The 17199-nt window shown below is 42.2% G+C and overlaps 1 protein-coding gene across 1 annotated transcript; it reads left to right on the top strand.

Annotated features, from left to right (window-relative positions):
- The first annotated feature begins 1247 nt into the window (after window positions 1-1247).
- On the top strand, window positions 1248-16261 carry MRPS15 (mitochondrial ribosomal protein S15). Its single transcript, XM_014073153.2, has 8 exons — window positions 1248-1398; window positions 2148-2210; window positions 2675-2750; window positions 3033-3081; window positions 4386-4470; window positions 8243-8301; window positions 15292-15483; window positions 16070-16261. Exons 1-8 carry the CDS (start codon window positions 1302-1304, stop codon window positions 16178-16180), a joined length of 732 nt encoding a protein of 243 aa, XP_013928628.2. The 5' UTR covers window positions 1248-1301; the 3' UTR covers window positions 16181-16261.
- Window positions 16262-17199: the final 938 nt, after the last annotated feature.

Here is a 17199-nt window from a genome sequence, read left to right as displayed (position 1 = left end):
TAGCAAATATCCAGTATATAAGTGACTGTAAAATGGAATGTGAAAATGAATAAAATATATTTGAATAATCCTTTGTTACTGTTCAGTTCTCTAACCACCCAGAAAGTCCAAGGCCATCCAGGATTAGCCAAATTGAGCTAAAAGGACTGAACCCCCACACAGCAAGAACACATGCTGTGTGGGGTTTCAGTCTTTTTAGCCCAATTTTCTATTTGCAGCAGGAACAGAGAAGTCCAAGCTGGCTCGACTTAGAGGTGCCCCCTTTGGCTTACCGGATAAACTAAGCCAAACTTGCTATTAGACCAGCCAAACTTGCAAAAGCCATCAGAAAATTTCTGATGCTGCCTTCAAGACCCTCTACATGAAATAACACAGCCCTCCTACTGTTCTTGTGAACAGTACCATTAATGGCTTTGACACTGGGGACAGCAGCAGCACCTGCCAACTTTAGAAAGGCAGCTTGAAGGCCAGTAGTCTCTCTCACACTCGGGCATTATGATATAGCAGCCATTCTTTTGTCACCACCGTGTCTGTGATTATGTCTGCCAAAGTGTTGATGTTGCTTTCCTGATTTATGCTCTTCAAGCATTTTGCAATGAAGGCACCAAAAGAGTCACAATTCGCCCGTCTGTTACATCACTGAACATTTGCATTGCAACTTTTGACAAAACCAACTGCTTTGTCAATCTCCATTTTCTTTAGCATCCCTGAATAAAACAGGACAGAAGGACTTTTAAGCAAAGAATGACAAAATGTCAAGGACAATGACTGGTATTGTCTGGTCATTTCCCTTCCTCAGGGAACTGCAAAACTGCATCTCAGAAACCTGCTGCCACTGAATGCCATATGCCAACTCACTTTTCAAACTAAAAGGAAACAACTTTTGGGATTGTCTACAATATGTTAACTCTCAGCCTCTCTGACAAGGCACACGTACAGCAGGGTACAATTCTCAATTCAGATCATTAAATGATGCCATGTACGGTGCGAGGGTGGAACTGGATTCACCACTGGAAGCTTTCAAGGAAAGACTGGACTGCCACCTGTCAGATATGGTGTAGGGTCCCCTGCGTGGGCGGGGGTTGGACTAGATGACCTACAAGGTCTCTTTCAATTGATTTCACTTGCTCTCCGGCAACAACTCAACAGAGCAAAATCAAACGCCGCCATCTTCCCACCCCCTTCCGCTGAGCCACGGCGCATGCGCGACTCTGCCGGCCCCTCCCTACGCGCCGCACTCAGTCCTCTCGGCGCGCCCTCTGACGCGCAAGATGGCGGCGCCCTGCCCGTGAGCGGTGGCGATGCTGCGGCTGGTGCTGCGCGGCGCTTTTGCGCTCACCGGGGGAAGCCGCCCCAAGCTCGTCGCGGGACCGGCGGAGGACACGCTTCAAAGGCCGGGTGAGGAAGGGTTAGCGGGCGGCCAGGCCGACGTGGGGCAACACCCCTCTCTCTGCCCTGCCTCTATACCCTTCCCCCTCAGCTGTCGGACTACAGCACCCATGTTGCTGTGCCTGCACGAGTGCAGAATGCGGGGATGGAGGGGTCCATTCGGCCTTGGCTACGATGGAGCTGCCCGCCTGGAGCTTCTTCTCGATTGGCCCCATTTCTGGCGTGGAGGATCGCGGCCTGGTTGGGCCGGAGGGAGGTTCGTGGCGTCGCCCGCACCTGATTCGCAGAGGGCGGGAGGAAGAAGGCTTTGCACTGGGTTCTCTTCCCTGGGCGCCTCTCTGTAGGCTGGGTTAATAGAGGGCAGGAACCGAATAACATCTAGCCGTACACGGTATAAATTCCCCTGCCCTGTTTCAGTTTTGTGTGTCCGGGAACCCAGCTCTTTTGTTGAATCAACCACGATCATGCGTATAAAGATGTCTCGAAAACACCGTCCTGAGGTTAAAAACAAGCAGTCACCTGGCTTGTTAGCCTTTTTTCTTCCTCTCCTTGTTCTTGAACGGCAGGCAAGAAAAAAAACCAGCTGGTTCTTCGCTCTCCATATAGTGCTTGTTTTAGGCGGACAGGCTGCTTAATGTCCCCAAACATCAAAGGGGAGTCGAGTTATTTTTTGTCACTACATGACTTCCAGCAATAAGATGTTACTGCATTGCCCAGTGTGTTGTTTTGAACTGGTTTTGCATTTTTTGTCTTTTCAGGGAAGAGCCCCTTTCTCCAAATAGTCAGAGAATATGCCAGGCCTGTCCGGAAAAAAAAAGAACGTAAGTATTTTAAATTGTTCAGCTTTGTTCTCATTATGCCTTCTATGGGTGGAAAGGCAGACCATAAATTAAATAAGCAATGGTTGGTTTGGAGTCAGGTTGCTGAGGATGTTTTATTTTGTGGATTTGAACATTTGTCCATAATCCCAAGACCTGATCCATTGAAATGGGAAAATTAAAGATGATAGGAGTAAACTGTGATACCTCCCTTCCTTTTCATATCAATAGACACATTGGCTCAAAAAAATGGAGAGCTGGATTTACTTCTGACTTCTGAGCAACTGATCTTAGTTAGCAATTTTCTTCCACTTCCTTCTTTCTCCTTACCAGCAGAAAATTGAGAAGGACCTTGAAAATCCATTTTGGGAGCATCTACAGGTATCTTGTACAGATACTGCCTGTTATTGAAAAAATAATTGCTGAACAAAAATGTATATCGAGAAGAATTCTTTCTTTCTTTTCAGCTACCCCCAGCCATCTAGATGATCTGCCTGATACAATGTTGAGGAGAGATTATGCCAATGTCTCAGCTGTAGACAAGTAAGATTTGCAGGGATTGGTGGGAAATGAGTGTGTACCTTTTAGTGACAATTCTGTCACCTACCTTATTTTACAGTTGGAAGAAAAAAAGCTCCCAAGATACAATCTTACAAAATGCCCACCCTTCATATATGCTCTGTTAATATTCTCTGGAAAAGATGGCCCTTTCAGCATTCCCTTTGCTACATTCTAAAACCATTTGAGGCCAATGGCAAATGCTAAGCCCCTCAGGAGATTTTTTAAAAATAAATAAATCCAGGGAGACTCTGTGCTTTCCTGCAGGGTGGATGATGTTGTCAGAAGAATGCTGTCTCTGGAAATGGCAAGCCAGGTTAGTTTTTTGTTTTCCTTTTATAGAAAGTTTGGGATTTAGGAGCAAATACTACTACCAAATAATTCTTCAGATCACCTTACGTCAGGGAACAAACATCACAGGAGCTACCAAAACTCTTTTTTATTGTTTTAGAGCAAGGGCATCAAACTCAAGGGATGCAGCCTGCAGGGTGCTTAAATCTGGCCCACAGGGCCGGCCTCGAAATATCAAAGGACTGCCTGCAGTGCCTCTGCTGGCTAAAACAGACTGCAGGGGGGCGTATGCGGCCCTTCCGCAGCCCATTTTTGGCCTCCTGCAGCACTCTGCCAGCTGAAAACAGGCTGTGCTGAGCCTCTGCACTTTTCGACCGGCAGAGTGTTGCAGGAGGACTGCATTGAACTGGATTACAATTATGTGGCCTCAAGTAAGTGCCTGATCTGCATACAAAACAAGCAATATCCTATGTTAATACTACAGTTTAATGCCAGATTTTACATACTGTAGGTCCATTTAATCTACAATCAACAATCTACAATTGCAGACCTCATGATAACAGCCATGATTACTGGAATTGCTATTGTTAAATGATGTGATTACGTGGCACACTTTACAACTGCATTACTTAGCAACAGAATTCCTGGTCCCAACTGCTGTTGTAACCTAAGGACTGCCTGTACAGTATACCAACAGCCATGATATTTGTGAACCTTCATTGTCCTTCATGACTGTGTGTGCAGAACATACTTAATCAGGTGACCAAATCAACCCATTTCTGAGTTTGTATAATTCTTCTTAATCATAAACTTGGTTAGTACAATAATATCAAGCCACAACAGTTGTAATAAAAAAATTTGAATGAAAAGAATCTTAGCATGCTTTACAAATCTCAGTTGCAACAGATGTGATTAAGTGTGAACAGTCCCTACATGACAGCAAAATTCCCACTTTCTTCTACAGCAGTGTTTTTCAACCTTTTTTGTGCAAAGGCACACTTTTCATGAAAAAAATCACGAGGCACACCACCATTAGAAAATGTTTAAAAAATTTAACTCTGTGCCTATATTGACTATATATAAAGTGTTTTTCCCACGGCACACCTTACACTATGTCACGGCACACTAGTGTGCCGCGGCACAGTGGTTGAAAAACACTGTTCTACAGTAAGCAAGTAACTTTGAGGCTCTTTACCTCAGGATTTTCATCTGAAGCCCTAGATGGAGCAGTACTAACATACTATACTTGTTGAGAAACTGTGAAATGTACAACAAACTATAATTTTTATCTATTGATTTCCATTCCCCAATGTTTGCTTGTGCCTGTAGAAGGAAAAAGTGAAAATGAAGAAGGAGCAGCTAGCAGCCAAAGTCCGCAGGAACCCAAATGATTGTGGATCTGCAGAGGTTCAAGGTGGGAAGAAAGTGGAAGCTATCCCTCCTCCCTCTTAGCTCTATGGTTGCCAGGGAGACTGGGCATCACCTCATTGTGTTTTTGGAAGGGCCTAATGGACATCTGGAGAGTTTTGATTTTCAATTTCTTACTGTTCTTGGAGACTGGTCAAACAGAAGGAAAAAAATCACCAATACAGTAGCTGTGTTTGTAGAAGGATGAGATGTGAAGTATTGTTGGAAACATCTGGAAGTTGACTCATTCCTTTTCATGTAAAAGGAGAATTTATGTGTCTTCTTTCTATTTTCCCAATCTCATGGTCTATACTTCTGTCAGTATAATTGAATTCAGTTGCTTTGTAGGACTAATGAGAATGTATATGTTTTAATGACCTCTAAGTTTAGAATGTAGGTGATTAGAATAAAATCACAAAGTTACCCGTGTTTTCCCAAAAATATTTTCCCAAGTATTATTTTCTTTTGGGGCCCAAAATAAGCATTAGGACTTATTGGGGAGGGGGTTATTCCCCCCCACCCCCTATGTACATGGCACCAAATTGTTTTTGCTTGCAGTGCGGCAGGAGGCTGTGTGGCACGCCAGTGCCGCCATTGTGAGGCAGAGGGGTGGAGCTGCTACACCTGTCCTGTATTGGCTTGCCTCAGGGCTCCTGCAGCCAGGTCACCAAAGCCCTGACATCTGCCTTGCCTCATGGCAGTGGCTCCAACAACCCCATCAAGACCCTGCATGACCACTGGCCCACTTCTTCTGCTTGATTGCAGCCACAATGGAGCAGGAGACTGAGCAACACACTGGTGCCGCAGCCATGAGGCAAGGCAGGGGTTGATGGAGCAGCCCCACGCGCCCCACACTGGCTTAACTCAGGGCTCCCGCAGACTGGCAGCTGCGGCACTAATGCACCGCTCAGCTTCCTGCTCCATAGCAGCCATGAGAAAGAAGACGTGGGCCAGCGGCCACAGTTTATGCTGCATATATTTGCTGGTGCTGCTGCTGCGAGGCAGGTGTCAGAGCATGGATAGCCTGGCTGCAGGGGCACTGGGAGAAGCCAGTGCGGGGCCCATGGGGCAGCCCCTCACCCCCACGGGCACAGCACCACAAACAATGAGATGGAATGGGCAGGTGGCTGGCTACGCCACCTTAAGTAGGGCTTATTTGTGGGGGGGCTTACATTAGATGCACACGTAAAAAAACATGCTAGTTGCCAGAAGTCAGTATGGATAAGCTATCAGTCTGTTGGAGTAAGGTTATTTTTTAAAAAATAATTAAATCACACATACAAATATGGTGTGGTAGGTTAAAAGTGTTGGATTGATCCACCCCAATCACGGAAGCTCATGGGTGACAATGGGTGGCCATTCTCCTTCAGCCAAACCTCCCACACAGGATTATTGTGGGGGGAAATTTGTGTCATATATGCAATCTGAGATCACAAATGAAACAAAAGTGTGACAAACATTGTCAAGCTGATATATCAGTTTTTCATTAACATACCTTGGTAGAAATGCTCTTGATTAAAAAAACATGTTTGACAAAATATCATTTTTGACATTCAGGTTAATCAAGTAGGAGCTTACAAATGGGTCTTGAGGTTGCCTGGCGGTTATAGAAGGAGAGTGCAGAGCTGCCCCATGCCTCTCGCATCCTACAGTGTTGGCATGAAGTGGCTAGAAGTTGGACTTGAAAATTGTACTTGGGTTCATCTGCTGACAAAGTAGAGAGCTGCAGAGTTTGGTCTTGTCCTTGCTCTTTATTAATCCAATGGATGATGATGCTTATTACATTTGCAATCCAATTCAGAATTGGATTCAATAACTAGTGCACTCAAATGGAAACAAATCTGAAACAAACTGTTGATATTTTTAGAGAAACAGGATTAGAATGTATGTTTGCATTAAAACAGACAACTGCAAACTCTTGCAGGAAATAGAACTGAGATGCATTGGAAGAGGATGGGAGAAAGTGGGCCTAGCAGTAACTACATGGGAAAAAATACCCTGCAAGTGCAGGTGACTGTAACCTACATGAGTCAGTTTTGTGGCCATAAATAAGCAAAAACAGTTTAAATAGCATCAATAAAAGTATAATTTCCAGAACACAAGAAAGAAGAGTTCCATGGTGTTCTGCTTTAATTGCACTCATTCAGACCTCACCTTGAGTAGTCGGCACCATTCTGGGCACATATATATATGTATATATATTTTAAAAAACCTTCCAGAAGAAGAATGCTAGGGGGTAGAAACTTAATCTTATGAAGGCAGATGAAAGAAAATACTGTTAAAGGGGGAGCGGGGAATGCCATCATATGCTCTCAGCTCTTTGAGCTAGACCAGCATAGGAAACCAAAGTTGTGGATGCTTATACTACTTTTATTGTGAAGTAACACAATCTTGCGAGTCTAAATGTGCCCCCTCCCAATGGGAACTAAGGAGAGTCTTGTCTGAGATGCTTTCTCGGGTGGAAGTTCTTCCTTGGACTTCCATTTTTTTCCTCCATAAATTCAATAAAGAAATAGCATATTCATTAAATAACAGATTTTAAGTTAAAGCAAGACAAATTCTGCTTGAGGGCGGGAGGGGGGGAAGAGGCTGGGCAGCCACTGGAGCAGTGGGGTGGCCTGGGTGGCGGTGAAAGAGTGAGTTCATTTCCTGCAGCTTCATGCAGGTTTCAAGATCCCACTGAGGCAATAACTCCAGAGTACAGTCAAACTTCAACTGAATCCTGCTGCACAAATGATAACATCGCATAGAATTGCTATCCAAGTTGTTGCCTTGAGAAAACTTTCTTTGACATTTGCCTTTTGGGCAGGCGGCTATAAGGAGGCTCCGCTTTAGGGTCCCTGTGTGTCAGACTCAGGGCCTTGTGTGCCAGCTTGGCAGGAATTTGGCATGACATCCAAAATGAATGCTTCTTCCCCCTCCTCAAGCAAATCTGAATTATATTCAACAATAATTTCACCATTTACCCAGGAGCAAATAAATTGCTCTGTTCCTTTCTGAGAAAAGTGGTGCCTGGTTCACAGATCTTTGAAAGGATAAGTCAAAGGAGATGGAGGAGATTTACCCTCTGTGGGTGTGGCAGCCACCAATTTATGCCTGTTTAGATAAACCTCACATTATGCCTATGAAGTTTGGTTGTAAACTTCAGCCAAAACAATTTCCTGAAAACTTATATAAGACAGTTTAGAATATTGATTAAGGGGGCCAGGAGATCACAAGCTTTCTTTAGGCACAAAACTGGGTGACTTTGGGACAACCGCACTCTCCCAGCCCAATCCACCTCACAGGGTTATTGTTCCATGGCAAATAGGAAGTGGGAGCATTGTGTGCATCATCTTGCACAGATGTTGTTAAAAGGGATGTAAAATATAATTTTACAAAATAGGATCAATCGTAATCATACAGATACCTATCTACGTACTTTTTGTATTAAAAAATGTAACATAAAAGGAAAAGGAATTCGAGAAGGAAGAGGACAAAAAGTTCTTAAAGAATATAGTGCTTATGATTGGTTGGACTAGAAATAATTGAGATGCCCAGTAGAGCTGATTATGCTGCTGAAATGGTCCTACTTCCTATTTTCCCACCTTTCTCTCCAGACTCACTCTGCCTTCTTTCAGCAGAACACAGAAACAACCGGGAATTCTATGCCCATGTGTAACCAAGAAGAAATTCCACCTCTTAAAAGTTGTCTGGCTGCTAATGTTCATGTGTACTCTCTAAAATAGGAGAAGAAAACATAACGGGAGCTTTTCTAACTTCTTTTCTTAATGTTCTAGTTGCCTACTTGACAGCCATGATCCGCACCCTCAAAGAACATCTGCAGATGCACCCCAAGGTATGAGTCGTCAAAGCGTTTAAGCTGCTTGTTATGTAACCTCTATAAACCGTGTCTTCTAAGTCAGCAGATTTTGTTAAAAAGCACTGCAAACAAATGGATGACAGAGAATTGGATTTTTGGCAGTCCTTATTGAATACAAGTATCTTCAGATGCAAAGCGCTTCATTCTTCAAGTGAACATTGCAAAATTCAGCACAGATGCATACCCTTCACAGTATTCTTTTCTTACGGAGTTAGATGATGTGCCTTAAGGGAAGAGAGCTGGAGGCATGACAGAAGGGGGGGAAGTAAAACCAATGGCGATATCTCACCGCTTTGTTCTCACCTTGCAAACTATCCTTGCTGCCATCGTGTCCACCTATCATTTTGTACATTGTTCTTTCATCATTAAAATTCTGAGCTTTTCTTTTTTGAGGACCCAAAGGTGCTTTTTTCAAAAGGCAACTGGACCTTCATTTTTCCTTGAAGATGTTTCACTTTTTCAGTTCTAATTGAAGTATCTTGGATGTGAAACGAAACATCTTCAAGGAAAAAAACAAGTAAGTCTAGTTGCCTTTTGAAAAAAAGCACCTTTGGAACAACCATGACCTGGATGATTGAGAATCTCCATAGACCTCTGTTTTGAGGATTTCACAAACTGCATCCAACCATGTCTTACTTTCAGTCTTCCTTTTCTCACAACCCATTCACATACTCATTTTGCAATTCAATCTTCATTCATTCTCTACGGTGTATGACCAAGCTGGAGAACGGAAGCCTTCAAGGACGCAATCTTGCACCTCTGCAGGCTTCCATTTTCCAAAGCAAAAGCTTTTGGTACGGAAGCTTTTTGGAAGCCTTCAGGGAGGTGATCTTGGGCTCCTTCAGGCTCACCGAGGCTGCCTGGCACTCCAAAGGTGGATTGGGTCTCCTGCACAGGCAGCCTCGGTGAGTCAGCCAAGCTGAGCAGAGCCCGTTCGTCCCGCTCTGTTTCTGCTCTCACTGCTCTGCTGTTGGCGCTCGGGGAGCAGGCAAAGAATGGCTGGAGACCGCGCCATTGGTCATTGAGACCTTTGCAAAGTGAGGGAGTCTCCACAGGCCCAGTGCCAAGAGCCAAGGTGGCGCAGTGGTTAAATGCAGCACTGCAGGCTACTTCAGCTGACTGCAGTTCGGCTGTTCAAATCTCACCGGCTCAGGGTTGACTCAGCCTTCCATCCTTCCGAGGTGGGTAAAATGAGGACCCAGATTGTTGTTGGGGGCAATATGCTGACTCTGTAAACCGCTTAGAGAGGGCTGAAAGCTCTATGAAGCGGTATATAAGTCTAACTGCTATTGCTATTGCTATAGTTCCCTGGGGAGGCGGGGAGAGATAGGCAGGGGGAATGTTGGGGTGTCTCTGCCGTTGGTCATAAGGGTGAATGACTGCTGTTCTGCAACATTCATAAATCAATTTATCCCTTTTATTTTTTAATTCTGTTCACTGTACTGGTATTCCCTTGTTTTGTCCCAAACATTTTTTTTAATTCCACTTTTTTCCCCCTTAACTTCTTCTGGTGTCATTCTTTATTCTCTTGGAGCACTTTCTTAGCAGCTGTCTTTTTTCTCCATGCACATCGTGCCATCTTTTTCATTCACTTTCAATTTTTTATAATTGGCCTCATTTGTAGTCTTATTTTCATTTCATTTTGTCATTTAACTAAGCATAATTCTTCATAGATTCTGTTAATGCAACCATGGAATTCTGTAAGATACTTTTTTCACTTGTTTTCAAGCAGCGTCTCTATCCTCTCTCCATTCATCATGTTGCAATAGTAATCTGTTTTCTAATATTATTCAGGATTCAGACTTTCTTCTCCTACATTTATTCTTCTCTCATTCCAACTTCTTTTGGTTTTTTTCCTTTCCATATCCAATTTTCCCCAAAATTCATTCTTTTTTTATTTTTTTATTTTTGTTTAACTTTTTAAAAATATAAATAATGCAAACATATTAAATACAAAGAAAGAAAGAGAAAAGAAAAAGGGGAAAAAACAAATATTATAGTGCACCCATACCCCCCCTGAGAGCTTTTTTTAACCCCTATATTTCTTCATCTATAACAACTAAAAGATATACAATATATTCCAATTTTGCTCATCCCCTCCAAAACATATATTCTTGAGTGGGTTTATTTCCTTTGCCTTCCACCAACACTAATTTTATAAAATCCCCCCATATTTCATTATAATTATTTGCTTTCATCATTCCCTTTTTAAATTCAATTTCTGTTGTTAATTTATCATTTGTGGTCATACTCCAAATTTCATTATACTACTCATTTCTTTGAATATCCCAATTTCGTCCCCAATATTTAGCCATCACTAATCTAGTTGCCATTATCAAGTTTACAATCAATTCCTTTTTTTGTTTCATTTATATCCCGTTTTTCCACCAGCAACAGTAATGTAATCCTCAGTGACATACCTAAATTTACATTCAAAAGTGCTCTAATTTCTGTAAACACCATATCCCATATTTTTGTGCACTACCGCAATCCCACCACATATGTTTATATATTCCAACCTCTTTCTTGCACCTCCAACAAATATTTGTTTAATTTCTGTTTAATTTCACGTGGTGTTAGGTACCTCCTCCATATCACTTTATAACCATTTTCCTTAACTCTAACTGACATTCTTATATATTCTATTCCAAATATTTTTCCAATCATCATCATTTATTTCTCCCAAATCTGATTCCCAAATTAATTTCAAACCTTTTGCCTTCTAATTCAGTTAATATTCTATACATTTTCCCATTTCTTCCTTTCCCTATATATTCTTCATTCATCTCACATTATTTTATAATCATTTAAAATTTTGTTAGCTGTCTATTTTTCTCCTTGAATCTTTCTTCCACTTTTATCCATTTCTCTAATTGCATTAAATTCAACCAATTTAATTTAATATCTGCTAAAATGTTATTTAGTTGTATTATATTATTTCTGATTTTTTCCAGTTTATTTGTAATCCACTACATTTCCCAAATTCATTCAGGTGTAACTATATCCTCTAAATCAGTGTTTTTCAACCACTGTGCCGCGGCACACTAGTGTGCCGTGACATAGTGTAAGGTGTGCCGTGGGAAAAACACTTTATATATAGTCAATATAGGCACAGAGTTAAATTTTTTAAACATTTTCTAATGGTGGTGTGCCTCGTGATTTTTTTCATGAAAAAAGTGTGCCTTTGCACAAAAAATGTTGAAAAACACTGCTCTAAATAACTACAGGATTTTGAAATGTTAATAATGTACCATCTGCAAATAAATGTATTTTAATTTTCTTCTGTACTCCAATTCCTTCAATCAATGAATCTTCTCTAATTGCATTTGCCAAAACCATCCATCAATAATGCAAATAAAACTGGGGATAAAGGGCAGCACTGTCTCGTTCCCTATCTTAAGGTCTAACACCATCATTTATGGCTATACTCCTTATTCTTTGAATATAGTTGATTTATCACTTGCCTAAATTTCTCCCCCAACACCTAACTTTTCAATTAATATCTTCAATGTAGGCCATTCCACACAATCAAAGGCCTTAAATATATCTAATGCTGATACACTGATTGCTTATTTTATGTACACTGAGAGCCTATGCACCAAAGACAAATTCCTTGTGTGTCCAATCACACTTGGCCAATAAAGAATTGTATCCTATCCCACCCGTCTTTAATTTTTGATTCTTTATATAATAACCTATGTTTAATACCCTTCTTACTGTGTCTTAGATTTGTCAGCCTCTTATAAATTTACACTGGTCATTTTTAATATAATTCTCTATAAATATATTCAATATTGCTGTAAAAATCTTAGCATCCTGATTAATAAGTGATATTGGTCTATATGATCCTGGGTATGTATAATCTTTACCTGGTTTTGCTATCAGTATTATCAAGGATTGCTTCCAGGAACATGGAACATTTTCCCCTTCTATTATTTTATTAAACATTATCTTCATCTTCGGCATCAATAGCCCTTTGAAATTTTTATAATATTCTATACCTAATCCATTTAACCCTGGTGTCTTACCTTTTTTCAATTTATTAATAACTTCCACTATTTCCTTTTCTTCTATTTGTGATTCCATTATTTCTTTATCATTTTCTTGAATTTTACAATTTAATTTTATTTCCATATATGCCTGACTTTCATTCACATTTATGTCATTTCCCTTATATAGCTTTTCAAAGAACTTATGAAATAACAACAATTTTTCTCTCATCGTATTATATCTTTCCCCCTTGTTGTTCTTTATTTTTGCCTTTTTAGCTTGTGTGGCTCTAGTCAGCATTCTAGAATTTTTATTACTGTTTTCATAAAATTCCCTATTTAAGAAATTAGATTTCTTTGAATCTGTTCTTTCTCAATATTTTGCAACTCTTTTCTTTTAGCTGATAGTTGTAACATAATCCTATTCGCTCTATTTTCTATATATTTATTCTCTAGTTCACAATTTCCTCCTCCTTTATATATTTCTCTTTTTGTTTTTTTGTAAGAGTATTTTATCGTTAAACCTCGCATTACTGCTTTCATTGCATCCCATATTATACCTATAATAATACTACCTATCTTGACCCATTCCAGTCCGGCTTCAGACCTGGCTACAGCACAGAAACCGCTTTGGTCGCATTGACCGATGACCTCTGGAGAGCCAGGGATCGAGGCCATGCCTCCATCCTGGTTCTCCTTGACCTCTCAGCGGCTTTCGATACCATCGACCATGGTATCCTTCTGCGACGACTGCGAGAAGTGGGGGTGGGAGGCACTGTTCTACAGTGGTTCTCCTCTTACCTCTCGGACAGGTCGCAGTCGGTGTTAGTTGGGGGGCAGAGATTGAACCCTAGGCCCCTAACATATGGGGTGCCGCAGGGTTCGGTCCTGTCTCCCCTACTTTTCAACATCTACATGAAACTGCTGGGCGAGATCATTCGGCGGCACGGGATAAAATACCACCAATATGCGGACGATACCCAGCTGTATCTGTCCGCCCCGTGCCAACTCAATGAAGCGGTGGACGTGATGAACCAGGGACTTGAAGCCGTTAGGGACTGGATGAGGGCTAACAAACTTGTGCTCAACCCGGATAAGACCGAGTGGCTGTTGTGTTTCCCTCCTGCCAATTTGGCAAATATTCCATCTCTCAGGCTGGGCGGTCAAATATTATACCCCTCAGACAGTCCGCAACTTGGGAGTCCTCCTGGACCCACAGCTGACTTTCAAACACCATTTGTCAGCTGTGACCAGGGGGGGCATTTGCCCAGGTTCGCCTGGTGCACCAGTTGCGCCCCTACCTGAACCAGGAGGCTCCCACAACAGTCACTTGTGCCCTTGTGACCTCTAGGCTGGAGTACTGCAATGTGCTCTACATGGGGCTGCCCTTGAGGAGTATTCGGCGACTTCAGCTAGTCCAGAATGCAGCCGCGCGAGCGATTGTGGGTGTATCTCGCTTCACCCACGTAACACCTATCCTCCGCGAGCTGCGCTGGCTACCTGTCAATCTCCGGATACGCTTCAAGGTGCTACTTGCCACCTATAAAGCCCTTCATGGTAGTGGATCTGGGTACTTGAGAGACCGCCTACTGCCGATCACCTCCACACAACCCATTAGATCTCACCGTTTAGGCCTCCTCCGAGTTCCATCCGCTGGCCAATGCCGACTGGCCACCACGCGGAGGAGAGCCTTCTCGGTGGTAGCCCCGACCCAATGGAATGATCTCCCCGTGGAGCTTCGTACCCTCACCACCCTCCAGACCTTCCGCACAGCCCTTAGAATCTGGCTATCCCATCAGGCCTGGGGCTAAAGATTGTGACCCGCCCGAATGGTATGAATGTTGCGTTTTAATTATGTACTGTCTATATGTAAAAGTCTGTTTCCCCCCTTCCTTTTGATTGTGAGCCGCCCTGAGTCCCCCCAGGGAAAAGGGCGGCATACAAATAAATTCAAATTCAAATACCTCCCTCTTCATTTATAAGCCATATTACTTTTAATTCCTTCCATTTTTTCTAAAACCTCTTCATTTTTAAAAATTCTCAAATCCATTCTCCATCTACTTGCCTGTTTATAATCACAATCTATTTCCATATCCATAGTTACCATTGCATGATCAGATATTTCAATTAAAATTCATTCTTGATGCTACCAAAAACTAATTACTATCACATTGAGAACTTTTTATCATTCTTGTATTGTTGCTTTTTTAAACATCCAATAATTTAATAAGAGTAGACCATCTTCATTCAACTCTATTACATCTTCACACTTTCATCATTTCACAAAGACACATCATAGCTATTTTTCTCTTGGTCATTTCATTTGATTATTCATGCTCTTTGCGTGCACTCCTCCAGCATTCAAAATTTCAGTTTTCCAATACCAAGGTCAACAAATAGATATATTAATATTGACTACCACTACCATAAAGCTTTACATTAAGATAGAGAAGGTGGAGTTCAGGTTACCAGCCTGAATTGTTACTATGTCACCTAGTAACAGTGTTCCCTGCTAACTCCTGGTCAGTTCTGGCATATTATGGCAGGATTTCTAATCCAATGACCTCATTACAAGCCAGTATCCTATTGCCTGTATCCCATAAACTAGACCAGGCCTGTCAAACTGGTGGCTCTTGAGCTGGATATGGCCCTTGCAGGCCACGCCCACCCTGGCTTTGCAAAGGTAAAAAACATTGCAATACGCCCACAGTGCAATTGGGTTTGACACCTCTGAACTAGATGATACATACTTTAGATCCAATTCTGAGAAGTACAAAAGTTTATTTTTAATACTGTTCTCAGATCACAGTGTAATAAATAATGTTCCTTATTTCCCAACACAATATTTTTCTATCTAGCAAATTATTGCTGTGTTTCAATAAACTTGCAATTTGTCAGTAAATTAATAACCAGAAAGTTGAAAAATTAAAACACTTGGATCCATGGATAATTCACTGAAGAGACTACAACTTTCTAGGACAAGGTTAACCTTACCCATATGATGATAGCCACTGACCGGCGGACCGTGTTGCTGAAATACCTGCGTAATAGCCGCTATGATACCTTTGAGAACACGTGCAAGCAGCTGGAAATTGAGTACTCGCCGCCTCCACAATACCGGCGGAAAATCACACGGCGCGCAGCTGTCAAGAAGGAATTTCGAGCCATGGTAGGTTAAGAATGGCTGGCCCAAGGTGACCTACAGAAACACCTTAGGCAACGGCAGCTTCTATAGCGTAGAGAATTGGCTTCGGATGGGCATGTTCTACTCTTCTGCATAGGCTTCAGACAAGGAAAGAGGCTTGGAAGGCCATATTTGACAAGGATCCTGTCCAATGGGTGAACAGCATTTATGTCTCCAGTTTTAGAGTGGGTGGGTAAAGACAGCATGTAAGAGTAGGAAAACCTAAATGGCATGGCTAAGCAAAGCAGTTCATCCTCAGCAGCAGCAGCGAGCAACTTGTGGGTGGAGGGCAGCTTGCCCTGCCTTAATCTTTGCAGAAAATAGCATGACTGAGCCAGAGCTTATTCCTTTGACCATTCTTAGTTAGCTTTATGTTTCACATTCAGATAAAATGGGGCAGACTACATTATAGCTTGGTCCTTACTGTCTCATTGTAGCAGTTGCAGACATAGGAATGGAGACCTTCCGTGTATGGTGGCAGTGGAAGCAGAAGCTGCTTATTTCTCCAGGCTGAAAGGACATTTGGGCAGCTAAATCCCCAATTAATTATCTCCTTCCCATTAATATTCAGGTCTACAAAGAGAAGCAAAAGCTAAGAGCTCTGGAAAGATTGAAGCAGATGGAAAAGCAAGATGAAGGAATAAAGGAGCCGGCTCAGCCAAAGGAGGGTACCCCAGGCTGAGCTGGACATAACTTCTGTTGATGGGAGGAGAATCTCAAACTGAGGAACAAATCTTATAATAAACACTGAACACCAACTTTTCATCTGCATCTGTCTATGTGCAAATATGCGCATGTCAGGGCTGCTTCACTCAGTAACCAAGAAAGAAACCACTCAACTCCATTTTGCAGAATTAAGAGTACTTTTACTGGTCATGAGTAGATAGTAGCTAAGCAAAGCGAGGTTTGAGGCAAAAGCATGCGTAATCATAAATATCAATATGTGACCCAACCCCTTCCCCCTGGTAACCTTAGTCCATAGTCCAATTAATACACCCCACAGGTGTCATGTGGGAGACATCTTCAAAAAGCATCATCAGGCTGGTATGCTGAACAGTTGGTCTGGGCGGCAAATCCTTCATCTACAGCATACACAGTAGATGTGAGAACACCTCCCTTTATACAGTCACTCCTGTGCTGACACTTCCCCACCCACGTACAATGGCCCCCTCCTCTCTGTTTCAATGGCAGCCGAAAGCAAGTAGCAAAACAGAGGCTGACATCCGGCCCTCCGTCAGGAAAGGAAATCATCCCTGTAGGGAAAAAAACAGACACAGAAACAACAGAAAACAAGAAAGAAAGGTGAAAGTGTCCACGTCAATTCAGGTCATGGCTTGTCGGGGTAGGTAGAGTAGAATTTCCGCAAAAGTCGAGGAGCCCTCATGTGGGACCCATTCAGCATGAGAGGGGGGGAAATGTTTCCAGGATATGAGATACTGAATTCGATTTCTATGCTTCGAGAGTGCAAAATCTTAACCTCAAAATGTTGCTCTCCCTCAATGAGAAGAGGGGCAGGTGGTGTAGGCAGATGAACTCGCAGAGAGGAAGTGTGTTCCAGCTTCAAAAGGTTGACAAACACTGGGTAAACACGTTTAAGGTATTTTGGCAGTTCCAGTCGCACTGATACAGGGTTAATAATTTTTACAATTGGAAACCTACTTAGGACCCAGTTTCTTAGACTTCTGGGTGGTTTGGAGAAAT

The sequence above is a fragment of the Thamnophis sirtalis genome, unplaced genomic scaffold, assembly GCF_051295495.1.
Source record: "Thamnophis sirtalis isolate CommonGarterSnake01/CBP01778 unplaced genomic scaffold, rThaSir2_p1.2 scaffold_13, whole genome shotgun sequence".
In the NCBI taxonomy this organism is placed as follows: domain Eukaryota; kingdom Metazoa; phylum Chordata; class Lepidosauria; order Squamata; family Natricidae; genus Thamnophis; species Thamnophis sirtalis.
This window is presented reverse-complemented; position numbering and strand designations above follow the sequence as displayed.

Excerpts from the sequence above, each read along its gene's own strand:
- MRPS15 (XM_014073153.2), top strand. The coding sequence starts at position 1,302 with ATGCTGCGGCTGGTGCTGCGCGGCGCTTTTGCGCTCACCGGGGGAAGC. Across the intron at positions 3,082-4,385 it reads CTCTGGAAATGGCAAGCCAG|AAGGAAAAAGTGAAAATGAA; the intron begins GTTAGTTTTTTG and ends TTGTGCCTGTAG. Across the intron at positions 8,302-15,291 it reads ATCTGCAGATGCACCCCAAG|GACAAGGTTAACCTTACCCA; the intron begins GTATGAGTCGTC and ends ACAACTTTCTAG.